We start from the raw sequence: 27,773 nt of genomic DNA, 5'->3' as shown, positions 1-27,773 counted from the left end.
GCCGCCCCCCGGGGCCCGGCGCGGACAATGGTGCCGCCGCCTTTTGTGGCCGGGGCCGCCGGGGCCGTGCGCCCATCCCGCGGTCGCTCCCCGCCGCCTGCGGAGGCTCCCGGCCCGCTCCGCCCGAAGTCAGCGCTCCGTTTTGTGCTTAAATATCGATAGGCGCGGAACTGGTGTACGGAACTGTCACCGCTGGGCTCCCCTGGGCCGATGTGGGACTGAAGGCCACGCTGCCCCCCCGCAGGGATCCCTCCGCAGCCGGGCTGGGAGCTCATCCCTCCCCGGTTGTGTTTGAGGTTCTGTAACGGGAAGGGAAGGGGGAGGGAGTCGTGCTGGAACCGCACCGGGGCTCGAATCAGACGAGGGTTCACGGGAAGGAAAACCTCAATCCGTGTCAGGGTGCGCTGCCTCCTCCTGAGGGTGCTCCTCGGCTCCAGTGCTGTCACCGAGATGGACTTGTGCAGTCGGCCCTTTGGAGCGCGTTTCGTGTTCGTGCAGGATTCCCACCTCTGCTGCTATTGTCTGGGTGGGGACGGCTGTACGCGGGTCGGGCTCGGCGGCGGCGGTGCCTTTAAGATGACATTCACGATGCAAACTAATCTTTGCCATAATTTTTGCTGAACTTACGACAGCGGAGCTTTCTCACAGAAATATTGCGTGTGAGGAGCGCGTTAGCTTCGACACTTCTGGGTAACACTGGGAAACGCTAGAAAGTAGCTAAAAATTCCCGTCCTTTCTTTAAGCAGTTTCTTCTCAGGGCAGGAGGAGGCGTGGTGGGTTCCTTCTTCCCTTCTCCTTCAGCGAGCCTCTTCCTGCAGCTCCTCATTCATTTAGCCCGTGCTTCAGCTGCCCGTGCTGGTTGCTGGCTTTGCTGCTGCTTCCTCAGCCCCTGGCCTGAATCCATGGGAGCTCCAAACAGGGAAAGGTTAGGTATGTCGATGCCTGGTGCAAACTGAGCTGTCATCCGTCCTTGCTTATGTTATAGCGTGCCCAAGACGGGGGGGAATTAAATATCTGCCTCCGTGGGGGGGAGAGGAGAATTGACGGCCTGAGCTTCGCTGGGATTAGTTAGAGCAGCCCTGCTGAGGTACCTCCGCTCCCAGGAGAACATTTGCTCCTGAAGTGGAGTAATTATTTTGGAATAGGGTATTTGCAGTTACGGAGAAGTGTATCCTCCAGGGTTATCTCCCAGTCTGCTGACTAACTCCTTTTGTGGCTGAGCCCAAGACTGTGGCGGATAACCACATTAACTCTGCTGGAGCTGAAGCTGTCAGCTGTGCTTTTGGGACGGGTCAGGCTCTGAGAGGAATCCTTTTTTTGTGGGCACCAAGCAGATGAAACACAATAAGTAAAAGTAGCGTACTCATGGATGCTTGCTAGAGTGAAATTTAGATTCATTTAAAGGACTTGAAAGGATTAGAAATGTCAGTACCTGCCATGTCTTTCAGAACAGCTGGATTTTTATCACGTGTCTGAAATTTTCTGCTCTACCTCCTTTTTGACTTTTTTTTTCTTAAACATGGTACTTATTTAAAAGCTCAAGTTCAAAGTACTCGTATAAGTAAACTTTATGTAACTTAGCTGTCTAGAATATAAGCTAAATTTATAGCAGAGAAAGAAAGAAGCACAGCAGTGCTATATAACGGCCAATACTTCATGTGCGTCTCCTGAGGTACCACTGTACATTCTGATGATATGTCTGTCTGTATTCAGTGAGATTATCAGTTATCCATGAAACAGTTCTTTCCTAAATCAAGTGCCATACATAATTCTCTACTGTCAGCAATTAAATGCACTTGTTTTGGTGCGTGCTGCAACAAGGAGTGTTACATGGAGATGCTGCCTCCAGTTTTTGTACATGTCTTTTAAAGCCAGGATGAGAAGTGCTGTCACTGATCTGCATCTGTACTTTCTGTTAGGTTCCACCACTGGGAAAATAAGTGGTTAGAATGATGGGGTAATAAATCACGGTCTGGTACCTAGATTATATCCTTTGGAAAATCTAAAATATTCCACACCGTACGTTCCCAGGTTGGGTTTGAAAGCAGCCTTGTTTGAGTCACCTTCTGCCTGGAGACAGTCACTGCCTTTGAACTCATCAGCCTCAAAAGCATTTTAAGAATACCTTAGCAGCCTTTCCTTGGCTTCTAATAAATACTGATGAGTTGTTATTGATCCCCTCTGGGTACAGACTATTATGGCAGACCAAAACACTTACTCCTTTAATTTGTAGTTAACCCATATTTTATTACTGGGTTTACTAGGCCACGATCATCTTTGCTGTTTGTTAACGCAAGTTTAAACGGGAAACAAAAGATGAGCGAGTACTTCTGTTTTATTTTAGGACAGGCCTTTGTGCCCTGTGGTCCCCTTGTAAGCCCAAGGAAGAGGATCTGTTGGGCAGATTGACAGTCGGTTGCACTGACTCTTTCACCTGCACGCTTTTCAAGTCTTAGATTGGGTTGGAAGTTTCTTACATTTCTGTTGCCTTCCTGCATTAAGGAGGTACGGCTGTGTATGTAGGGCTGGAATTCTAATTTTGAAGAATTCCTACTTGTTATCCCCAAGAAAGGGATAATGGCAAAATCAAATGCCAAAAATGAAGCACTACTCACTTAATGTGAGCTTGTGTTCTTGCTTTTATTAGTGAGACTCTTCTATTTTTGTAGGCACTGAAATGTGATTAGCAGCAGCCAGAGCTAACCTGAACCTGCACCGCTGGGCGATAGAAGCCGAGACACCAACGTCTTCATTTGGATGAACGAGTGCCAGAACAGTTTATCCTCACGGCCTTCTTGATTTTATATTCTCCAGAGACGTGAAAGGGCTTTTTAAATCGTCCCGTGTACAAGGAGAGCGCCTTCCTGTGTTAATCACAGGCGTGTGGTCCTAAGTCTCAGTGGGTGTTTTTCTAAATGTACAGCGCCAATTATTCCAATGCAATTGAGGCTTTACAGGAGGAGATTAAAGAGTTGCAATTGCTTAATTTGTGATACTCCTCATAACTGCTGGGTTTATTTGTTTATGATGACATCTTGAACCTTCTGATTTTCCTGCTTGTGGTTCTCCAGCATCGTTCTTTACCTAGTAATGTTTTTCCTAGAGCTTTTTGCTCCCGCGACTTCTTGGAGCAGAAACGCATTACTTGTTCTCCATCGCAGAAGCAGGCACCGTCTTGAAGATGGAGATGATAGATCAAACCATTCAGCCAGCTTCTCATTATCAGGATCAGTCAGCATCCTTGGCTAAATAAAATAAAAAAACCTCTTGATAAATTGAGATGTCACGGCCACCAGTGTCTCCTTCCACTACATTTTTGGGGCCTGCTGTGTCACATTTAGGTCTGTGTCATCTGTGGGCCCAGGGACTTTGCGGCACCCATTGTTACTCCTTGCCATCAGCATCCTGATCCTGAATGAGGCAGAGCAAGGCAGTGGGCTTAGCCCAGATCTCCATCAGCAGCTCTGGCATGTTCTGTGTATTTGCTGTTCCTGCTTTGCTAGCGGTGTGGATCTAGCTCTTGAAAATGCTTGAATTTATTCACATTTTTCTGTCACGCTGCCATGAATTTTTTTGCAAGCAGAGGAATATAGTTGTGGGGAGGCCAAATCCATATGATCTCTGGGCATCCGAGAAGGGTGTGGGCTGACTGGGAGCCGTGCTCCTGTCAGATGTCCAAGGCGTATTGCAGTGGAGGTACCATAGCTGTGCAGTGTTAACAAATGAGGGGATGTGATGCTGCTGGCTCGTCTCAGGGTACTGTTTGTGCACTGCTCGGTGCTTTTGCGGCATCCCTGTAATCCCCTCCAACACCAGCTGAAACAAATAAGGCTTGTAGCAATTCCAGAAAGCCAGTTATTCCCAGCTCTTTTGCAGTAACCTGCTTTCTTTCCGGAGCACACTCTTGCAGGTTGATCAGCCTTCTGCCTCTCCCTTTGCTGGCGCAGGATCTAATATTGGCAAGCAAGGGTTGGGAGGGAGCAGGGCTGGGGCGGCTGATTCAGGTGTGTTTAAGCATCCATGGTCCTGCTGCCTTAACAGCCTCAGTGCAGCTCAGGAGTCAAAGTGAAAGCACGGGTGTCAGGTAGCTTCCTGCTGGGAACTGCATTTAATGTAACATCGAATAGCAGAGCTTCTAGCCTGCAACTCTACAGCTCCCTTATTAACCTTTCAGGCCAGTATGCTCTTGGGAGAATGCAGATGTTACACGCTTGCGCCTCGTGAAGAACTGCTTGGGAAGGAAATAAGGGGCAGATATGGGAAGCTCCTCGCTTCCTTGCTATTGCTACACAATTCTCCTAACTGCAGTTAGTCTGCAAGTAAAAAGTGCAATACTGTCAGATGTTTGTCACCATTGGCACCTCCTTAGTTTGGTTTACTGTCTAGTGTTTTTCACGTGAAACTCAAAATCAGCTGAATGCATTGCATTTGGAAATGTTTAAAAACACATACTTTGGGGTGGCATTGTTTGTTTCAGAAATACCCGTGGGGAAAACGATTTGGAGATGGCATCTAATGATGAACGTAGTCTCTATAAGCTGATTGGGATCTGTGCTTGCAATATTGAGATCCAGTTATTATTTGTTCCTGCGATATCCCAAGACTTCTCTTCCTGCAATTACGGAATTTGGTTTTCTTCGTTCTGTTGTGTGTCTAGCAACTCCAGCTGTTGCTCTGGTATTCCTAACACCTCTTCTATCACAGGGTTGATTTTTCACCTGTAGTCCAAGTTGGTAGCAGCATAACTGTCATACTAATTTAAAGAGCTCCTTCGCTATTTTGGCATAAGTTGTTTGAGGTTTTCATGATGCTTGTGCAGTTCTAGTACAAAGCCAGGGATGATTCTTTTCCTCTAAAACCACATTACCTGAAGAGGCAATGCTTAGGAGGATGTAACAGCTGCCACCAAGCAATCAGATTTGCATGTGTTGGGTTAGAAATGGAATTGGACATCTAATATGTAGGGCCTGAAGAGGTAACAAGCTGCATGAAGCTGATGGGATGTGCCATTAAGGAGTAAAGACAAATTGCCCCAAAATGTAAAACCTATGTATTTTGCCAAGAATACAATCTGCTCATGGTTTTGAAAATACCTAGGGCTGTGAAACTGGTGCTGAGTATTCCTGGATCCTTCTGTAAGAGCAGGGGCTGTGGGCTTTGTGTTCCATTCCACAGAACTTAATGTTGGTAGTTTTTCTTCCAAAAGTTTGACCTGCGCCACAACTAGCTGTCTATGGAGTCAGCTAGTGGCTAAGCTCTTTGTGGTTTGTTCTTTTCATCTTCTGCTTCTTCTGCTTCCTGAGCTGGTCCGTCACATCTGGAGAAGATGAGTGGTTGCTCAGGGAGATTGGCATGAAGGGGAGAGAGTACACCTTGGTCTAGAGGGAGGTTTCCCTGCCTGTAGCAGGGGCTTGGCACTAGATGATCTTCAAGGTCCCTTCCAACCCAAGCCATTCTATGATTCTGTGGCTGTTGGCCCTTTGCAGTCGGGTTGACACCAGTAAATTTGCTGAGGAAGTTCCATGCTCTTTCTTCTGGGCCAGCTGACACTTGTCTCCTTTCTCAGATTAAGCAAAGCTGCAGTCCGTTTATAGCTTGATTTTGTGTGTGTTTAATAAAATACAGCAAGTACAAAATAGCAGTGTATGCTCTGTGGATGGCTTCAGGACTAGAGATGAAATGAGTATATTCCCCATTCAAACACCTACTGCTGCATAGGTCATTTCCCTCATTCTTTGAAGTCTGTGTTCAGCTGACGATCTCATCTTGTATGTTTTTTAACCACGGGTATTGTCAAGTTCAATAACAAATGGACTTCGGTGGCAGTGATGGAATAGATGATTGTGCAAAATCAGCTTGGAGAAATAGCTCCCTCACAGTTTGACTCGTTAGCCTTGGTGGAGATATATTTTAATGAGCGATCAAATCCCGTTGCAAACTTGTGTGTGGAACATAGTCAAACCTCATCACCTGCTTGTCAGAAATGCAGGAAGGGATTCCTGGCCAGGTGTAGCGTGATATCTCAGGTTTGCAGGTCTCAGAATAACCTAGTCCTTAACTTCTCCTAAGCAACCATAGTCTAAGTCACAAAACTGGAATTAGGCAGAGACTCTGGAGCTCTCTCCCAGTGAGCCAACGTCACCCTGACCCACACCTGTCCCAGGTTGGGGGTTGGCTCACTTTGCCCCTGCGTTCGCTTTGTTCTCGGGCAGTGTTTTCCACTGGGTCCCGTAGTTGTGAGTTTCAAAGGAGCTGTGGTACTTGTCCATGGGAATCAGGCTGCTGCTGGTGGTCCACGCAGCTTCTCAGTGACAGCTGATACCCGTCCATAGAACGGTGCGCAAATGGGAATTTTGAGAAACTGAAGGCACTTGGAAGAGAGGTGGGAGAAGCTTGGCATCAGGGCTCTTGTCATGCTAAAAAGTGAGGTAGAAGCATCTAGAGCTCATGATGCTGCAGTGATTAAATTCAGAAAGATCGTTGATGATGGAAATCGGTGTATTTTGCAACTCCTGATGCTCCATTTTCTACTTGGCCTGTCAGCTGAGTCTGTTCTCTTGCATCTCGAGGAGAACAGTCTCTCCGTAGATTTAATTAGGCAGCTTGCACATGTTTAATCTTCTTTCTTTTTTTTTTTTTTTTGCATTTTGATTATATCTTTCAAAAATAGGAGGGGGGAAAAAAAAACCAAACCATTTTATTTGAGCCAGGTAGTATTAGACCAAAAAGCATACTATGGTTGAATATAGACTAGCTCTCTAATGTCTTAGTTTGTTTTGTTTTCCTTCGTGGCACTTAATGAATGCATGCAAATTGCATTTATTGTTTCCTGTTTTATAGATGGGAATAATTGAACTTTTTCCCCCCACTTTACGGAGGATGTTTATAACTATAATGTGGGAGGTACTTCAGTATTACAGTTGAAGACTGGTTAAGTATCTGGAAATGGAGTGTCTTTGTTGAAACACAGATTGCTCAAGAAGGTATCTGGCTCGTCCTTGGCTGAGTACGTGTTCCCTCTGTTAGAGGGAAGAGATGTAGGTTTTGTCATTAGCCTGAGTTGGCATTTTTGGAGGGAGCATAAGGAAAATAAGTTGCAAATTCAGTGCCCAGGTTGTGGAAATCCAGCAAGTCCCAGCCAAGGGGTCTGCTACTTTCTGGCTTAAAGGGGAGGTGGGGAGAGTTAATCTGTTTGCTCGGAGTTTCTTCATGTGGAGGAGGGGGAAGGGGAAGCTAGTATAAATATTTGGCAAGCTTAAGAATGTCTCATCTTCTGTGGCAGAAGTCTGTGAGGCCTTTCTGACCAAACACTTCATTTTGTAATTAGATTATGGAAAGTAGTCATCTACAATTTTATAAGCAGCTCTTATATTTAAAATTATGCTTTTATGTTGATTTAAGGTTTAAAGAATTCTGACAGTTGCAGCCAGTTACCATGAGGAGCCATTTTAATTTTACTCAATTTTCTATTGTCTCACGGCCAGTACACAAGTAAAGACGATCTATTGGCTGTGAAATACTGTGTTAGAAGTGGTGGGTTTGGCTTCTTTTAAAGTCTGTTAGTTGGGGGAGAAACTGCACTGGATTCTTCTGTGCTACAGAAGAGATGGAGGGCTCCTCTTCTGCAGCAGCAGCTGGCTGTGCTCCTCGAGTAGGCTGGTGGGTGTACTTCCCCTCCTCAGTCACGGAGTAGGAGGGATGCTGGCTTCCCCTCCTAGGAGAAGACACAACGCTTGTTCCATCTGGTGGGAGTGCAGGACAAAACTGCTGCTTGGAATGAGTTGGTGATCCTGGCTTGGCTGCCCGTCGGCCTGAGAAGACAACTGCTGTGTGGTGATGAGTTAGATTGGGCTTACCTGGAAGCTTCAGCTGGCCTTCGGTGGAGCCCGTGTGGCTGCACTGAAACCTGTCTGCTCTCAGTCAAGCTGTGATGAATGGCCTTAAGATGCCCGTCTGAATGGAAACACTGCAGAAGTTTTACTATGTAAAATGACCCCGATTCGTGCAGAAGCAGTGACTGGGAATCTACACCTGTGTTTTGATGTTGAGCAGAGAATTCCAGCCCTTCTTTCATTCTATATTAAAACAACAGATAACAGTTGTATTCCGGATTGCTTCATGTCCTTCAGCCTCAGTGCAATTTGTGTTGAATACAAACAGCTAAATTGCTTTGAGTCCAGTCTCCTGAGGGCTGGTTGATGTACCTCTACCTGCAAACTGGGTAATTAGTGTATGGAAATGAAAACAGGAGTGCTCACAACTCACATCTTTGGTAGCTCAGTATGTAGATTAAAGAAGTGCAAAGAGGACGTGTCAGGACCTTGAAGGGTTGGCTTACAAAAGACCAGGCTAGAAGTAAACTCAGCATCTGCTTTTCTGTGGAGATCACTTGGAGCAGTAGAAGAGGATATCGTGGATGGGCAGCTTTGCTTGCATGGGTCTTTCAGGTGACTCAGCACTGTAAGCAATAATTGGAGGTTTGTAGCTTTTTGTATTGGCACGCATGTCTGACTGCAGTGAGTCATTGCCCATCATTGAGTAAGAGTCAGTGGGTACCTGATGCACTCGCTTTGCTGGGACTCTCTAGTTTCAGATACTTGAATTGCCTTGCCACAGACTGGCTAACGAAAAGCAGCTGGTGTTCACTGTAGAAGCCCCGAATAAAAAAAAAAAAATAATAAAAAAAAAACCCAACCGCATGGCAGCTCCAACTGAAAAAGAACTAGTTTTCATTTGGTGACCTTTTCTAACTTTGAGGAATATGAGTCCCAAACAGATTGTGGCATAACAGTAGCATAAATACTGCACAGTGCTGATGTCTCTAGCAGTACTGCTTTAAAAGTTAGTAGCCAGCAGGCGCCTTTATACTTGTAAGATGCTGCAGTATATGGAGACCAAGGTCTAATACTTTCTGCAAAGTAATACACTGCTTTCTTAGAAACAAATGTCTTTTGAGTCAAACAGTTATCAAATGAAATAAAGCTCTTTGAGTCTCACATCAGGGTACAGATATGACATAAGTAAGTGTAATTAGTTGTTTTAGTAGATCTGAATTGTGGAGACCATGCACCCTGCCTCCCTACTTGCATTTTAGCTGTCTGGGTGACCTTAGTTTAGTATGGAACTATGGTAATACAGCTGGAGGTGGTGGTCTAATTTTGTAATCTATATGACTTCAAAAATAATTGTTTTTCTTCAAAGGACAGTTGGAGATTTATAGGGCTACTTTGTAATGAGGTAGGTCTCAAAGTTGGGCATGGAGAAGAAGAGTCTGTGTTCATTGTATGCTGAGAGTTGGCTGATATCCCATGGTGCTCATACCTAAAGAAGTAAACCTAGTAGGAAGGGTTAATTCTGACAAACCATTTAATTGAGTTTGGCATGGATGTCAGATCTTTCTGGGAAGAAACACGAGGGATCCGTGTCCACATTGTTACTGGTTTCAGTTCTAAGTACTTGCATTCTAAGTACTTCCAGTTTTAAGTACTCGCATTCACACTGTTGTGATGCTGTCCCAGAATTTGGTGTTAATAATCCCAGAATTTTGGACTAACGCATTGATTTTGCTTGCTGTTGTTGGAGCAGGCTCTGTGTGCTTTGAAGATGTGAACGAGTAGAACAGCAGCATCAGCTTCTATCAGTGTCTCTTTGTCTGGCGCTTTGTTTTTGGCTGAAGCCAGCTCTACCAGAACAAGTACAACAGTATCATCAGGCTAAGCCTCAACTTTGAACAGACAAACAAGTTATATTCCTATGCAAATAGAGAACATCTAACTTCTAATGTTAACCAAAGGTAGGCAGCTGCTAACCTGAGTCATTGGGAATACTGTACACAAAGGAGCACTTGGACTTTCTGCCTTCTGACCAGAACCAGCCCAGCTTCTGAGGCTTTTGCATTTTCACACGCGTTGTGGTGTTTCGTGCTTGCCCAAGGGTGTCAGAAGGAGTAAGGAAGAAAAGCTAGTAAAAAGCTTTCTGGGGAAGAGCAGTGTTTACTTCATCAATGGAAACGCCTTCTCTTACTGAACTGCACCCACAGCCACATTGTAAACTATTTAAAACTATGCTCCAGGGTATGCTTATGTGCAGGGGGGGAGCTATTAGTTCAATCGAATCCAGCTGTTGGAACTGGGCCAGTGTTTCTTCAGTTAGGCAGGTGGAAGCAGATTGGAATTGACTTGCAAATGCTAAGCTTTCCTGGTGCCCTGTATGTCTAATCAAGCTACGTACCATTCCAGCTATGTATTCAGGGTAGCTCTTTCCTGTCAGCATTTATCTCCTGGTTTTCTGAGACTGGTTCCTGAAATGGTGAAAGGCAAGAGCAGAAATAAAGAATTTCAGTGACCAGTTATCTTTTAATGAAGTTTGTAGACTCCGAGAAATCAGAATCAGTCAAAGAATTTCTTCCCTTCTTTCCTTTCAGTGGTCGAAAGTTCAGAAGCAGCTACATGTGCATCTTATCCAGGTTCCTGAAAACACGCTTTGTGTCCAGGGAATCACCAGAACTCTTCTTGCCTAAAAACATCCGCATCATAGAATCACAGAATTGTAGAATCCTTAGAGTTGGAAGAGACATGTAAAGGCCATCTGGTCCAACTCCCTTGCAGTGAACAGGGACACCACAGCTAGATCAGGTTGCCCAGGGCCTGATCCAGCCTCACCTTGAAAGTCTCCAGGGACGGGGCATCAACCACATCTCTGGGCAACCTGTGCCAGTGCCTCGCCACCCTCACTGTAAAAGACTTTTTCCTTATGTCCAACCTAAATCTACTTTCTTCAAGCTTGAAGCCCTTTCCTCTTGTTCTATCACTACAGACCCTGCTAAAGAGTCTGTCCCCTTCTTTCCTGTAGCTCCCCTTTAGATACTGAAAGGCCGCTCTCAGGTCACCTCACAGCCTTCTCTTCTCCAAGTCTTCCCTCTCCAACACTGATGAAAATGGTGTAAATGCGTTGATTAAAAGCTGGCACTCCTTAGGTATTCTGCATAATGAGGTGGTGGGTCTGGGTGAGCACCACACTGAGCTCCAGCTCTCCTTGTTACCATGGTGGGTAGATCGAGTCATTAAATGGTGGCTGTGCTTTCATCTTCCTTCTAACCCAACAGTATAGCTAAAAATGGTTAAAATGGTTAAAATTCATAGCACTTACTCTGGCGGTGTTTGATATATTTTTTTTAAATGTGGGGAGGATGTATGTTATTAAAACAGATTGTTCATGAAACTTCATTTGTAATTTGAACAGAAAATCTTTATCCGTGAATGACAGAGAAGGTAGTGACTTCAGATTCTTACTAGCTGTATCACTCACACATTTAAATAGTTTTGTTTTTCTAATTTGTGCTACAGCTGGAGATGAAGTAATCTTACCAAGTGCCCAGAGTTTCTTGTCTCTGAAACTGATATATCTCAGGGACTTTAAATTGCTATTAATTAATTAAGATTCAATTTTAGATACAACGTGGAAACTTAAGATTAATGGAAACCCTAGGACTGGTTTCAGTTGTGGATTAAAATTAACTCGCCATAAAAGGGTACCAGTGTTTTTAAAACCCTTACTACTTTCAGGGTACTCTTTCAACTGCGAGACTGCTGTGTCTCATGTGTAGTTTTGTCCTTTTGAATTAGCCCAAATTTTCTTCTTATAGGCATGTTTTGTTTTTCAGGAGAAATGTGCTACGTTGTGCATTTACTATGGAGGATTTTGGAAAATGTATTCGTTTGTTCTGTTAGCCTAAAGTGGCTGATTGGTTGCTGGATTCCTTTTATTTCTTTGTTTTGTTTCTGTTTGTTTATGGGAGCCCTGTGAGTTGCGTTTTCAAGTAGTGTAATGTATTGTGCAGTTAAAGGCTCAAGCAGCTGAAGCTCCTTTACCAGATGTAATGCTCTCCTTACAAACTTAATCTAAGTGCTATCTAGAACATCAGAGCACTCGTTTGATTTTCTCGGCCACAAAGGTGTGGATGGGCTTTCTGAAAGGCGTGGAGTAGCAGTGTGAGAGCAGTGTCAGACCCTTGCTCTTCAGCACACTGTGAACGCCACGTACAAGGTTTCACAGATGTTACTGGTGAGGTACATATCATAGAATCATAGAATGGGTTGGGTTGGAAGGGACCTTTAAGATCATCTAGTTCCAACCCCTGCTATAGGCAGGGACACCTCCCTCTAGACCAGGTTGCTCAAAGCCCCATCCAGCCTGGCCTTGAACGCTTCCAGGCAGGGGGCATCCACAGCTTTGCTGGGCAACCTGTTCCAGTGTCTCACTGCCCTCACAGTAAAGAATTTCTTCCTAATATCTAGTCTAAATCTACCCTCTTCCAATTTAAAGCCATTTCCCTGTGTCATGTCACAGCATGCCCTTATAAAAAGTCCCTCCCATTTTCCTTTAGGCCGCCTTCAGGTACTGGTGGGCTGCCATGAGATCTCCTTGGAGCCTTCTCTTCTCCAGGCTGAAGAGCCTCAGCTCTCAGTCTGTCCTCATAGGGCAGGTGCTCCAGCCCTCTGATAATCTTTGTGGCCCTTCTCTGGACGCAGTCGTACAGCTCCATGTCCTTCTTGTGTTGGGCACCCCAGAACTGGATGCAGTGCTCCAGGTGGGGTCTCATGAGAGCAGAGTAGAGGGGCAGAATCACCTCCCTCAACCTGCTGGTCACGCTTCTCTTATATGCTTAAGCCAGAAGATCCCGAATGTTCAGTGACTCAAAGATGTTTCTTTAAATACGCTAGTAACAGGGGTTGCTATTACAATGACAATTCAGAAATTTGTAGGGTTATCTTCAGTCGCTGCTTCTTGATAACGAGAGTTTCATGTTCAGTTTTGTCACCACAGACCATCTATTGACTGAAAAATGGGGAAGAAATTTTCCTTTTCCATAGATGACTCTGACATTGAGCTTTGACATTTCTTGTCATCTTGTCAGAGGAGAAATACCAGAGTTGGAACGCTGATCTGAAGAGAATAGCTGTGTTCGCTGTAGCTTCTGCCCGTTGACGGTATCAAAGACTGTTTTGCAGGAACTGTAGCATTCTGTGAAGCCTTGTTTAGAGGCATTGATTTGAAGAAGCTTGCTTTATTTTCAAGGCTAGTCTCTTTTAACAAATTCTTATCTTCCGTCAGCTTAGCATTGTTGTGTCCATTTGTTAATTTGTCTTTTCAGCTCTTCCTGACCTTTGTCACAAGGATGGGAGAGCCTAAAAAGCAGCTATGAAGTATTTGAATGAAATTAGTAAGAGTTGCAGTCCGTAACACAGCAGCCCAAATGTGCACAGTGAGTTTCTTTGTTGACGTATAAACATCAGTGTCAGTTTTGGTACTTGGAAGCTGGAGATTATATCTCTTTTAAGTGGAAGATGTCAGAGAGCAGTTCTTGACTTGTAACACTTTGCATCTGGCTTTGTAAGAGTATTCAGAAAGAATTGAAGCGAGAATACTCATTTATCTAATAGCATCTAGTGGATTTTTTTCCTGTATTTCTGATTTGTTTCATAAGATAACAAAATACCAAGGAACTTGAAATTAAAAAAGCAGACGTTTAGCGAAATCTGACATGTAAGCATACTGTTCTTGGGGCATGGATGTGGCTATGTCAGCCTATCAGCCTCACCAGTAACTAAGTGTTCCTCACAGACCATAAACTGGAAGAGAAGAATCTTATTACAAAACTTTATGAACTTAATTACGACTTGAGTGACGTGTAAGGTTGTAGTGCAACTTGTTAACTGTTGTGTGTTCTTGCTTCTTAACAGTACGTGCTAACCAAGCGTTACTACCATTTAGTTCTTTTGCTATTTTGCACCTTGAATATGATACATTAGTGCCCTTGTGTTTAGATTTACGTTCTGTAGGGATAAACTTGCATCAGTTTGTGATTTTTAAGGATTGTGCCTTTGCTGAGTTTTTCCTCTTTGAGGTTTGGAGTCTGATTTTTATTCAGTTCAGCTTTGTCTTGAGGTTGTTTTCAGAGATGCCATTTCAGCTCAGCATGAAGTTATACGTTTGAGTATGTTAAGCTGAGAAATGGCTGTAGTCAGGCGCTGTGGATGTCAGATGTGGTATTGCCTCCATCACTAACATCTTGCTAGGCTGCAGCTAATACTGTGTATGGAGGTTTTAGCAGATGGTTGTCCTCCCAGCCTGGAAGCTGGCAAGGAGTCCGTGGGCTTAGGTTGGAAGATAGTTTTGTGTTTTAGCTGGGGAAAATGTTTAAGTTTTCTATGGTGTAAATCTCTTGTAAATAATACATACCGACTCTGTGCATGCTGGGGCTTGCAGGTATGAAAGCATGTTCTTCTTACAGTAGCAATGCTTCCTTAAAGGGAAGATTCTTTTATATGCTGTTGGATTATGCTATGTTTGCTTCTGGAGCTGGAGGAAGATGCTGATAACCTGCTGTATTTCTAAAATAATTCATCTGAAACGTGAGCTTCTAATACCTACTTCCTAAGAAATTCTAATTCGTTCACCGGATTACTTAAGCCTGTTGCGTAAAATAAAAACAGATTGTGTGTCGTGGTTAGATTGTGCTTATCAATCTGCTACTTCAAAGCTTACAAAAGCTCAGCAGGTAAGTCCAATACATAGCATGGTGTTATATGGTACCTGGCTCCCTTCTCACCAGATGAGTGAAGCATGTTTTTGGTCTTAAAAGTAAGGTCCCTCAAGGCAAAGATAGCCAAACTGCATTGAGATCTGCCATGGAGAGCAGTCCCTTCACTACTGGGGTCAGTGTCTGCTCCTGTGGGAGAGAAGAGAAAATCAAGAAGGGGGAACAGTCTAAACAAATCTTAATTAAACAGAAGACATATGACTAAGAAATGTGGCCAGTGCCAAGTTGCATACACGTACTTTTCACATATATTCTATAATTCCAACAACTGATGTGTTTAATGTGGAATCTGTGGTCTTAAATCTATCCGTGTCTAGTGGCTGGAGACATGAATGCTTGCATCATCAGGCTAGAAATCATTTCAGTGTTTGGCTGAGCACTGGTTGTGGTCAGAGCATGGCAGCCAAGGGTAACCCTCATAGACTCTTCAGTCCCACGTACGTGTGGGAGAGACCGTAGCCCTAATACTGCCCTGCTGAGTTTTGGAAGGTCCTGGGGACCCAACGCGCTGGATTTCTAAAGGTGCAATGATGAGAGGGAGCTCCAGTACTGGGAGTCCTTAGTTCTGCGAAGTTTTGTCTAGGTGAGATCCTCCTACTTGTTCTGTGAGTGAGGAGGCAGCTCAGGACTTAGTGATGCATGCTGTCATTTAAAAGAGGAAAGAAGGAAAACGTGACAGGGCTGCTTCAAAACTCAAACTGCATACAAGAAGCTTAAAAGGAAGTGCAGAAGAATGGCTAAAAAGGTAACGCTCAGGTGGTGTGGAGGTTGTCTTAAGACACGTATGGAAGCTCAGAAAATGCATGCAGCTACTTAAAAAGACGTCCATGAAGCTGATAGGCTCTTTGAAGAATCTTTCTAAAGAGTGATAGCTCTCTAAATAAGGAAAAAATGGGAGATTTCTTGCCCATCAAGTGTAACACCATAATGCAGTAGTCAAATGTTTTGAAAAGCAATTTGTTAAAAGCAAACAACTAGTAAAGAGCAACACTGAGACAGGATTGTAATAGGATAGGATCATTGGGGCTGAAATGATGGAAGCGCAAAGCAAAGACAAAACCTGATTGAAGAGCTGAGTGAGTGGTTTGTCGTTAGAAAGAAGCTTCGAGTCTTCCCAGTAGAGCTTTTGTTAAGGGTTGACTCCGAGTAACCATCTTCTGTTGTGTTAGAGGTAAATTGATGAAATTAATAGTAATGCTTGCTTGGCGCTACACTGATTTTGTCCTTAATAAAACAAAAATATTAAGCTACTGAGCATTTGAAAATGGCATCACTTTTCCTAAATCTTCCTTGTTTCTTGAATGGTAGGTGGCAGACGTTATGGTTATCCCCTAAGGGGTTTCCAACGTGGTCTGATTTTTTTTGTGCATGTTTGATAGAAAATATTCTCAAATATGATCACAGATAATTGAGAAAATTTAGGTGGAAATTGTAATTCAGGATCAAACTGAAGAAACGAAGTTTACCCTACATCTATTAGATCTCTGAAATTCTGTAATCTATCGCTTACAGTACTGGATTTGGTGTGAGGGGAAATGCTAAAGGACACTCAGGTTAACTGATTGGTCGTGCTGGAGCATGGCTTAAATTTAAGGTAAGTAGCAACAGAAGGTTTTCTTGTGGGAGGACTTCTAAAGACCTTTGATGTCTAGCACATTCAGAATGATCCAGAAAAAGAGGTTTTGTAATAGAAAACTGATTTGTCTAACTGTATTTTTCGTTGACAAGCAGAGTTATCATGGGGAAGTACTGAGAAACATTTTTAGGGTATTTAGTGCCCTTAAATTTGACTTAGTTATTAAGATAAATATAAAATTCTAATATGACTAGCAACTTGAATGACTGGTCAAGCTAGCTGCATGACTAGCTAGACATACTAGACTTTACAGGTTCTTCATCTTTCACCCATTCCTTAGCTCTCCAGTTCCTTCCCATACCTCAGCAATCAGGCTTAGGTGGTCGCAGGGATCAAATGGTATAGCAAAATGAGGGAGGGGGCAAAAGTGTGGCTCTGGTAGATGCTCTGGTGCTAGTGTCCTCTTACTGCAGTGACGACTTGTCTTGTTTGAAGCAGCATGTTTCATGCTTGTAGGTGTAAAATGAGACTTGTGTTGACCTGAGTGAGTTGGTTAATCAAGCACTGAGCAGGAAGACAAGTCTTCTTTATGCTCAAGTCAGCCCAAGATAATTAAATGGATACTGCAGTGCAAACTGATTGAGAGCAGTAAAGCTAGGGTAATGTTCACGTTGAATCTACATCCCTTGTAGGTTCATGTGTAGAGTGCTCATTTCACTTAACCGTGTCTGAGCTTTAGGATGTTCAGTGTTACCCTAGGGGGGTGGTTTCTGTGTACTGCTTGTTTTCACAAATACATGTTAACATAGGGAAGTTATTTGCCCTATCTCAAAAGGAATGTAAGTGGCAATGAAGGTCAGTAGCAAGGATGGAACATAGAAAGCATTTTAAAAGGCAAGTTTTAGTTGGTGTGGCTGATCTTTCTAGGCTGCCAACAGTCATCCAGTCCTGATTTTCTTCTGAATTACATTCTGATGGTACATCATCTCCACTCTAAAATTAACCTAGGGAGAGCGCTTTCACTAGGCTAAATTGTTCTTTCTGAATCTTTTAATCCCTCTTAGATAAGAAGGACAACTGTATTGTAGGGAATGCATATTAAGTGCCTGGTATCTTTCCAGAATTAAGACTTGTATGGGCTCATTTTCCTTTACTGTGTTTAGGCTCTAGATTTGAAGTAGATTCCGTGCCATTGTACTACTTGGTTTCCTTTTGCCACAAGCCTTATCTGTCTTGTTTGCCTTGAACTCAGTTGTGTTCTGTCACTCACAGCCGATTCTGGCCAGATAATAGGCGTAGTTACGTGTTTGGGTTGTGAATGTGGCCATACAGGAATCTTGAGACTGTCTAAACCTGTATCTGCTGCTGCTTTTGGTGCATGCACATTAACACTGGAAGAGTTGTTCCATTGAAACTCTGTGGAGAAGTAAATATTTTCTGTCTTTGGGATACTTACTGTGGTTTATAACAAAGCTTTCTGTAAGGTGTGTGATCCCTTTTTAAAAAAAACAAGAACAGAACAACTCATGCATCTTACTAGGAAAGATTGAGATCTAAATTATACATAGTGTTTTCCCTGTCTTTGAAGGAATAACTGTATTTTTGACCTAGAAATGGATTCCAAAACATACATAACACTTCCTTTATATATAATCTTTTTTTTTTTTCAGACTATGAGAAGACACAGAAACGAAGTTACAATTGAATTGCGGAAGGTGGGTGCTTCTGTTTATCAGTTGTTAATTTTCTTATAACGCTTCAGTATCTTTGCTGAATATTTTCCCATAAACTTTGCTGCCTGGCCTCAGACTTGTGTAGAGAAGTTGTATATTTGTATGTTATGAACTGTGGATTCTAATGTTAGTTTTACTCCGCCAGTCCATAGGCTCAATGCAGCAGAACAGAGCATTGCTTTACTCGGATGGTCATCTTGGAAGTGAACAATATTCTGTACCAGTTCTGATATTATTGTGAAGTTGTCAGCTGTTTGAATGTTTGAAGTCTCTGAGTGGGGGAAAAAGAGTTTTAGCACTTAGAAGATATGGAAGTTACTGTATTGGGCTTATGTGACAAGGTTTTGGTAGCCAGGGCTGCAGGGGTGGGCGGCCTCTGTGAGCAGTGCCCAGCAGCTGCCCCGTGTCAGATCACAGCCAGCTCCAGCTGCTCCAACAGGGACCTGCTGCTGGCAGGAGCTGGGCTGTGGGTGATGGTGGTTGTGCCCTGGGAGAGCAGACTTAAAAGGAAAAAACATAGGTTGTTTACATGGGTTGATAGTGACAGGACAAGGGGAATGGTTTTAAACTAAGGGGAGATTTAGGTTAGATATTAGGAGGAAGTTTTTCACACAGAGGGTGGTGATGTGCTGGAACAGGTTGCCCAGAGAGGCTGTGGACGCCCCAGCCCTGGAGGCATTCAAGGCAAGGCTGGATGTGGCTCTGGGCAGCCTGGTCTGGTGGTTGGCAACCCTGCCTGCATCAGGGGGGTTGAAACTCGATCTCTGAGGTCCTTTTCAACCCAGGCCATTCTGTGATTCTGTGGAAACCTCTGTGCAACAGCAGCTGAGAAAGGAGAGAGAAATGAGAGAGAGATAGCCCTGCAGCCCCCAGCATCAGTGCAGAAGGAGGACAGGACATTCCCCTGCTTCCCGTAGGAGGGGCCTTTTAGTTTCTCACTACTCCAGTCTGTTAGCAGTTTGAGTACTCAAGATCCAGGCCGACCTCCTTCGGGTCTCCCTGTGACGCGTTTGTCCATTTTGCCCTTTGACTCATTTGATCGTGTGCGTAGGGCGTTCTTGAGAGTGCCCCGTCCCCCCACATTCATGTAAACTTGTTTTGTGCATTGTTTGCAAACCAAGAGAAGTTGAAAGCCTTGTTAACATCAAGGTGAGGGGTTTATAAATGGAAGCTATACTGACTTTTTTGGGAAATCTTTTCTGCATTTATTACTTGATTTTGTAGGGGATACCAAGAATCCTTATGCTAGTATTTTCTGGGATCCTTCTGCTCTTTTTTTAAAAAAGATATATTGTTTTTTTCTTTTTTGAGTTCTTATAGAATTACTTCTGTCTTTCATTATGATTTAAAAAATAAATGCTTTTGGGATTCATCCTTAGAATACGAGAAATCATTAGAGAAACCTAATTGGACCCAGATGACTGGAAAAGAAGTTTTAAGTACTTACATGAGCATGATGTATCATCTAAAAATTGTTTAATGCTTTCATATTTTCCTAATCAAATAAACTAGCTGAATGTGACTGAAAGTTGTGTAGCTTAACTTGGCTATGGCTTCATCAATCCTGACAGAGAGACTGAGGTGTGGAGAAACCTGTCTCTGTATGTACAAACAGCTGGCAAGTGGAAAATTAAATAAGCAAGCTTTTGCTAAAATGAGATGCAGATAATTAATTTTATATCTCAATTATCAGCATAAACTTCAGCTACTATTATGGCAGAGGCCGTCTGGTTTCAGAACCAGCGTGTTGACTCAATGTCAAACACACTGTGTAACTGAGAACTACGCTGGGAAGAGCCATTCATAGCACTTGGGCAGGCCTATGCCCGTTAGCTAAGCAGTGCTGTAAAAGATGGCTTATCTAATACAGCATATTCTCATACAGCTGCTTCAGTTGTGAGACTGCTTACAAGTATTCCATCACATGCACAGGTCAGTTACACGCTTAAAGACATGTAAGCACTGGATGTAGGTCAGGCTGTAAATCATGAGTGAGTAGCAGCTGCAGAACACTTGAGCACAGGAAGTTGTGTTCTTTTGGAGTGTTTGCTGAGTGTCTTCCACTGCAGACGCCCAAAGTCATCTGCATTAAAGAGATTCAACTTGCACCCGAGTTGCTGATTAGCAGCAACTGAACTACTGCTGCTGGTGGCCACCTGGTTTTCGGTGAGAACTCTGTGGCAGATGTGAGGCCACTGCTTCTGGTGTAGACTTGGGACTGAAATGTAAAAGGATATATAATTTTATTAAATTCCAGCAGTAGAGTGGATCAGATGTAATATTGCTTCAGTTCTCATCTTTACAGCTAACACTGCTACTCTAGCACGAGTGTGTCAAATTCAGGAAATGCCTGTGTTGGCATGACTTCAGTGATCCATCTGTGTCCCTTCACGGATATCTTTTCTTAATCCAAGCTATCCAGATGCTAAATGTGCACCTGGCTTTTGAAGAAAACAAGCAAAACTGAACATATTCTCGATTCCTACAGTTGAAGGACTGCATAGGTACAGATTTGTCTTTTGAATCAACTAGTGTGTAACTATTAAATGAATGGATCTGGTGGAGTTGCTTACATGTCTCTTTTGTAAGATGGAATAAATAAATCACAGCTTTGAACAGTAATAAGCAATTTATGTGCGTTAGTGTGAGGTGCTAATTCTCTTGAAATTACAGACATCAAGGTGCAACACGTTGTGTTTCAAAAAATGTTAGCTCTATTCACTGTCTCTGTAGTGCACTGCAGCTCTTATTCAGAAGGAAACTTCGACTTTTTTACATTTATTTTCCAACTACTTGTTATTTATTTATCAACAGAGCAAGTGAAGTCATGTCTGACATAGCAGTTGTCTAGCAGAATCCTGGCCCAGTCCTGGGTTGGCACTGTCAGATGACAGTCAGATGACACTCCTACTAGTCAGGTGTCCTTCTCTGATTCCATGTTGGCCTTGCTAAACATTTTAATTTAGTGTTTAACACTTTGGAAGTGGACCTGCTACATTTTTTGGAAAGAGGGTCTTGGTTTCTGGCTATACTGTTAGTGCAACACTGGTCCTAAGAGGCTAAAAAGTAGCCACCTCTTTCCAGGCAGCAAAATAATGGTGCCAGTTTTGATTCTGGTGACTGTCTCCAGATTTAAACTTCTCAGTGTGTGGTGGTGGTGGTGGAGGAAGGTTAGCATTCAGTTTAAAGTTCCATACTTGAATGAAACCTGTAACTGTACTGCTCTCAGGGATTCTTTGGTTCTAGGCATTTTTAGTTTTATCTATCTATCAATATATTTTAGTGAGGATAAAGCTCTCAACTTGTCTGTTTATTTGCTTTAAGAAGGATAGCCAGGTTAGTGCTAGTAGGGTCATTGGGTTACATGCCACCTTTCATTTGAAGTGTTATAGTCCTAACTTCAGCAGAAACAGAAGATGCTGTCCTCCTTTTTCATCTGCTAACTAGAACCCTAAAAACTTCCCCGTCCCTCCCAAGGTGTTTATTTTTGACTTTGGCAAACTCATCTGTCTGAGAGCTCACAGACATGAGCTCATGAAAGTTCTAATTGACAATTAACTTTGATGCAAGACAAAGCAGTTATTTTCTAACCAGTGTGTGGATTAAGGAGCCTTGGGCATACGTCCATTTACCTGCTTCTCTGGTGTACAGTACTTATCTCTACTCTGATCTTTCTTAAATAAGGTTTCTTATGTGTGCAGTACCTGCTAAGTACAGTAATGAGCCTTGAAGAAAAAAAATCTGTCTTCATCATGCTGGGAGGGCTATGGTGGGGAAGATGAGAATGCAAGAGAAAAGTAAGTCCACATAGAATCATAAAATCATCAAGGTTGGAAAAGACTCCAAGATCCTTCAGTCCAACCATCCACCTACCACCAGTATTTCCCCAGTAAACCGTGTCCCTTAGTGCAACATCTAAACATTTCTTGAACGTCTCCAGGATCACCTTCCTAGACCGGCTTGGCAACACTTCTCAGTGTAGCCCAGGATGCCATAAGCCTTCTTTGTGATGAGGGCAGATTGCTGGCTCACATCCAACTTGCTGCCTGCCCAGGGCTGCTTGCCAGCTGAGTGGCCACCAGCATGTCCTGGTGCTTAGGTCCCAGGGTGCAGGACTTTGTACTCCTTGCAAAACTTTCATGAGGTTCCTATCATCACAGCTCCAGACTGCTGAGGTCTCTCTGGATAGCAGCAGAACCCTCTGCTCTCTCTGCTGCTTCTCACAGTTTTGCATCTTCTGCAAACACTGAGGATACACTCTGTCCCAACATGCAGATCATTAATGAAGATGTTAAAAAGGACTGAACCCAACGTTGACCCGGGTCTCTAATAAGACTTTATCTAATAAGACTGCGTTCCTGGTCAGTAATAACTGGCCAGTAGTTAGGACAGTTTTCAGCCAATGTCACTGCCCATCCAGTCCATTCATCAACATTTGTCTTTGAGAATCTTGCTAAGGGCAGTGTCCGAGGCCTTACAGACAATATCCACCGCTTCCCCCCTCTATCCATCAGGCTGGTAATTTCATTGTCAGAGCTTCTCAGTTTGGTCAGGCATGACTTCCCCTTAATGAGTCCATGCTGACTACTCTTGATATTTTCTTCCCTTTCATGGGACTGGAAGTGGTTTCCAGGATTAGCTGTTCCACTGCCTTTCCAGGGACCGAGATGAAACTAATCAGCCTGTGGTTCCCTGTGTCCTCTTCTTGCCATTCTTGAAGATAGGCATGACGTATGCTTTCCTCCAGTCTTTGAACACTTCTCCCAACTGCCACAATCAATTAAGAATTATACAGTGGCTTCACAATGACATCTGCAAGCTCCCTCAGCACTTTGGGTTCATTTGATCAGGACCTATGGATTTTTTTATGTCTCATTTGCTTAATTGCCCTGACCTGAACCTCTTGCACCAAAGGTACATCTTCCTTCACCCCCTGGTTTCTGGATCCAGGCATTCCTGAAGACCAGTCTTGCTGGTAAAGACTGAAGCAAAGAAGGTATCCAATACCTTGACCTCTTCTCTGTTTTCTGTAACCAGGTGTCTTGTTTCATTCAGCAGTTGGCCCCTATTTTCCGTGTCTTTCTTTTGCTACAGATGTATGTACAGAAGCTCATCTTGTTGCCCTTGACATCCCTGGCTAGATTCAGTTCTGTTAGAGTTTTAACTTTCCTAACTTGTAGTATGTAGATCTAGTTTTCTTCACTTCCGAGGTTCACTGCTAATTGTTTTCTTCTGGATAGCCTCCTTACATGCTTAACAAATGGCCAGAGGACATAGTTCCTATGTCATCATCTCAAGGCTTTTTGATTGTTTGTTTTCCTTTGTAATGCCCTTAAATCTCTGTAGGTGTTAATGAGTTCTGTAAGACAGTAATAATAAGACAGTAAGTGGAGCCAACTAATGGTCCTTTCCCAACAATTAAAGAAATTAAATCTTTCCCCAGGTTCATATCCCAGAGCTGTTACCAGAAACCCATTCAAGCTTTCATTAAGAGGATATTCAGTAGAGGTTTTCAGAACATCCCTTCACCACCCTGATGTTGGATCTGTAGGCATTTAATTCCTTTCATGATGGACTGCAGCAGGTGCTCTAAGGTTCCCCACCTCAATCAAAACAAATTAAAAAAATTTGAAATTACATTTCAGTGAAAACTGTAAGGATTAGCACAGCTTGTTCTCTCACAACAGTGGTATCTTAGAAGAGATGTCCAGGCAGCTCAGATCTCCTTACTAGACGCTGTGTTCGTGGACCTTTCCCTGATATCAATAAGTATTTGATAAAGTTTTTTTTCACCTAATGGCAAACGTATTCTTGTTTCTTTTCACACGAAGCTTCTCAACAGAAGAAAAGTTGAAAAGTATATATGGTTATTTATTTCTTAACACCTTTCACAGCTCTGTTAGCATATCCCATTGCCGTGTCTGAGGTAGTAAGCTGAACTCAGTATATAGCTTGATGGAAATCATTTTTGACCACAAGAATTCTTCCATCAGTTATTGATTTTGAAACTTGTTTACACTGATAAGCATTTATTTTAATCTTGTGGCCATCACCCAAGAAGGTAAACAAGAAGTAGCAGGATTTGCATACTTACTAGTAGTTAAGTTTAACCTCCCCACTGTCAATGAAACGAGCAGGATGGGAATCTATCATCAAAGGCTGTGAATGGATCATCTCAATGGTCAATAAAGTGCTCTCGTGGTATTGTTATTGTTCCTATTTGGCATTCTTGCCAGTGATATACATCCACAAGCCTTTTGTTCGTATGGAAACATCTGTAGACTATTGTAGTGTGATCTCTACCAGAACACTGACAAGCTCGTAACCAGCAGTCAGCTGCTGTTAATAAACTTGCAGACTTCATTGTACAGAACAAGCATGGTTCAGGCAGTGGTTGAGGACTTTCCCTCCTGAAGGAGAAGACCTGCATTGTTTCCTTGGTGACAAGGCCCTACCCTTCATCAGGGATATTTGGCTTAAGCTTCACCATAGGAACCCTCAGAGGCTGGTGCTGTGATAGAAACAAAAAGTTGGTTTTTTTTTTTTTTTCCACAATATGACAAAATGCAAGCGCTTTAAGATTATGCTGAGGTGCAAATCATGTTATTTTACCTTATGCAGGGGAGCAGTCAGTTTGTAGAAGTACTATATAGGCTGCTGTTTCACATAGCCTTCGAGCTGCTTTTAAAGACTGGAAGGTTCCACGAGTGTTCTGAATTTACAAGACATGCTAATAAGAACAGCTTTTTTTTTTTTTTTCACTTAGATGATCTCCAGAGGTGCCTTCCAACCCCAAATATTCTCAGTAAGAAATTTTGAGTGCTTTTCAGTAAGTGCTAGCCTGTCTGCCTCAGGCCCCTGCAGAAGCTCCACTTGATCCTCTTCTGTATGGTCTTGCCAGTTTTTTAAGTCCAGCCATCTGCAAACAATGAATAGCTCCAGGAACGTTCTTGTTCAATCTCACTTTTCCTGGCTCAGGTCATACTTCCTGAGCCTGTTACACCATATGATTGACAGCTGGAAGATGTTGCCTGTATGCACCGAAATTCTAGCTATGGTCAGTTAAGTCCTGGGAAGTTCAGTTCTCTCCTACAGATAAACGAGGGCGGTGTATCTTACATGGTTGTTCCTGCTTATTTTGGTTAGCACCAGCATTAGGAATCATTCTCTCGGGCACGCTCATACTGCCAAAGGAATTGGCTGGTTGTGTGTGCAAGCGTAAGGGGCTCTTCAGGGAGCTATTAACCCACTTACTGGAACAGGGGAGAGCCAGGCTCTTGGTTAGTTCAGTTACGGTGTATCTTCTGGCCATTTTTAACATGCCTCTAGAAATGGAAGACTTCTCAGTGTTACACAGTCTCACCATGTTAAGGTTTCTTATTAGTCTGATGCAGTACGTCTTTAGTCAGGAGACCCTGTCCCTCAGTAGGATTTCATGGAGCATAGGAATGCTTGGGTTGGACGAGACCTTAAAGACTATCTTGTTCCAACCTGCCTGCCCTGGGCAGGGTTGCCGCCTGCATCAGGGTGACCAAGGACCACATCCAGCCCGGCCTTGAACATCCTTGAGGATCCACAGCTTCTTTGTGAGGCTCCTGTTCCAATGCCTCACCATCCTCATGGTAAATTTTTAAACCTTGATTATGTATATTTTATGGGTCAGAGTTTCAAATATCGTTCCTTTGTGACTGTTTTCGGTATTGGTGGCTTTGCAGTGGGATGATTCCATTCCTGCTATCTGCAAAGCTGCTCATGGGAGCTCTGTTTTCTGTCGTTAGGAGAACAGTCGTTCAATGTCTTTTCATCTGGGGATTCATGAAACTTCCTTCCAGGTAAATGGGGTTCTTGTAGAGAGTACTGTTCGGAGACACCCACTGCATCAGTGTGCATATAGACGATTGCTTGAAGGAGACAAATTTACTTCTTTGCTCCCGATCTTCCCGTGCCCATTCACAACCTGCCCTCCTTCCCTCTTTGTCCAAGTTTCTGAAAGATTTATAGGGAATTGGAGAAACTTCATATTAATTAATTAATTAAAAAAATATATACATTCACCACCCATTTTCTGGCCACAAGCAGAGAGAACTTGTGCACACATCTCTACATACTACTCAAGCAAATTCTTTCAGCTTACAGTATTTGTATGGAAGCTCACTCACTATGAATAAACATGAAGTGTGCACCTTGAAGAATAATGCCTTCAGCCAGGTAGTCTTTCTGAAGTGTTTTGTCTACTGGTATGCTCTAGAGTTACCACCTGGTGTTTGTGAGGGGTGATTTTCCACTTGTTTGGCAGATGAAGGTCATCCCCTCCTTTCTGTGCAGAAGCTGTTCAGTCACCCACAACAGGATTCATGCTTTGTTCCATCTGTGTTTTCTGTACTCTTAGCTGTATTCCAGCTATTACCATCCTGGTATTTCAGGATGTTTGAGAGAGGTCATCAAGATGCATCTTCCTTCTTATTTTCTGGAGTAACTGGATACCACAGCCATTATGTTACACTGTCATGGAGACACAGCCCTGAAGAACACCAATCACTCAGAATAATGTTTATTTTGAAGAGAGCCACGCATCTATAGTGAGATACGCATCCGTACTCAGTAACTCAGTTACAGTATGACTTTGCTTCTTGCATCCAAAAACACCTAGATGTTTCAAGCTAGCGAATGAATCATACAGTTTCATCTGTTTCTGGCTACTGTCGTTTTGGGAGGAAATAAAAACAGAAGGTCAAAGAAACGTGTATTAGATATAAATACAGTCCACGTGTATGTGGCTGTCTTAATGTTCCTATCCATTTTAGTAATGTGGTCTTTGTTACAAATGGATAGCATCTATTTAACATCAACACAACTGACAGGATTTGGACCTTGCTTCTGAATTTGCACGTAGGATAAGAGTGACTTGAAATGACTCTTGCATCCCTTCCACATTTTGGAGGGATTTCAGTGGAAGCTGTCTGAGCTGTGCCCGTTCTGTGCCAGCACAGGTGCTTTTGTGTGGAATAGTGTGGAGCAGCAGGGTGCCTCCATTCTCTCCCTGAAACTGAAGGTAGTTCCTTAAGGTCAGCGGGTTCAGTGGTGGGGAATCTACTGAAACAGAGGTGTGGAAAGAGGCGACAAACACCTAAAGGTCTGAGAAGGAGAATTTACAGTTAGAGCTATCTGAAAGCTTTATCTTTTTTTTTTTTTTTAACTGACGAGAGACTTCAGTGAGCAGGAAACTTGAAAATAACAGAAGAGATAACGTGACATTTCCTAACTGGAATTTTTTTGTTTCCATAAAAAGATAGCTCGTATTTGCTGTAATTCTTGACTATTCTAGTTATTTCATCATTGCGATCAAGGGGTCCGTGAGAGTCCTGCATCTAAAAGGATTTCTAAAAAATGTAAGAGTAAAGATCACCTGTCTTTATGGCAGAATGTTGCAACACATAGCTGAGCACCGCTGATAACGAATCACTGTTTGAAAACAAGTAAATATTACAGCTGAATGGCTACGGAGAGCAAGTCTTAAAACAAACATACTTGACAAAAACCTTTAAGGCTCTATCCCTGAATTTTATCATCCAGCCAAATACTTCAAGGGGAACTCAGTCTGAAAACTCTGCCTTTTACCACCGTAGTTTGCTGCTAGTGACAAAGAAACTCAGTCCTTCCCAGTTGATGATTTACAATGAATCGTTTAACTTGCTCCAGCAGATGGTTACTGACACTTCTGCACTAAGACCCCAGTTAATTCAGCCTGCGCCTTTTCTTTAGACAGGGAATGAATGCTGAATCAGTGTATGCACCCTAATAACTCTTTTTCTCCCTGTGCATTCATGCATGTGTGGACCCCGGCGTGGCCAGTGTGAACTGA

The 27,773-nt window shown here is 43.1% G+C and overlaps 1 protein-coding gene across 3 annotated transcripts in view; it reads left to right on the top strand.

Moving 5' to 3' along the window:
- The window catches only part of KPNA3 (karyopherin subunit alpha 3), a 50,076-nt gene continuing 22,374 nt past the window's right edge, over positions 72-27,773 (top strand). The window contains exons 1-2 of one of the 3 annotated variants that reach the window (XM_021376484.1): positions 72-930; positions 17,849-17,893. In XM_021376484.1, coding sequence (XP_021232159.1) covers positions 17,852-17,893 — 42 coding nt within the window. In that variant the 5' untranslated portion in view covers positions 72-930; positions 17,849-17,851. Of the gene's footprint in view, positions 931-12,559; positions 16,197-17,848; positions 17,894-27,773 lie in introns of those variants that run through there. The other 2 variants (XM_021376462.1, XM_021376473.1) reach the window with 2 other exon arrangements.

Source organism: Numida meleagris, chromosome 1 (genome assembly GCF_002078875.1).
Source record: "Numida meleagris isolate 19003 breed g44 Domestic line chromosome 1, NumMel1.0, whole genome shotgun sequence".
Classification (NCBI taxonomy): domain Eukaryota; kingdom Metazoa; phylum Chordata; class Aves; order Galliformes; family Numididae; genus Numida; species Numida meleagris.
This window is presented reverse-complemented; position numbering and strand designations above follow the sequence as displayed.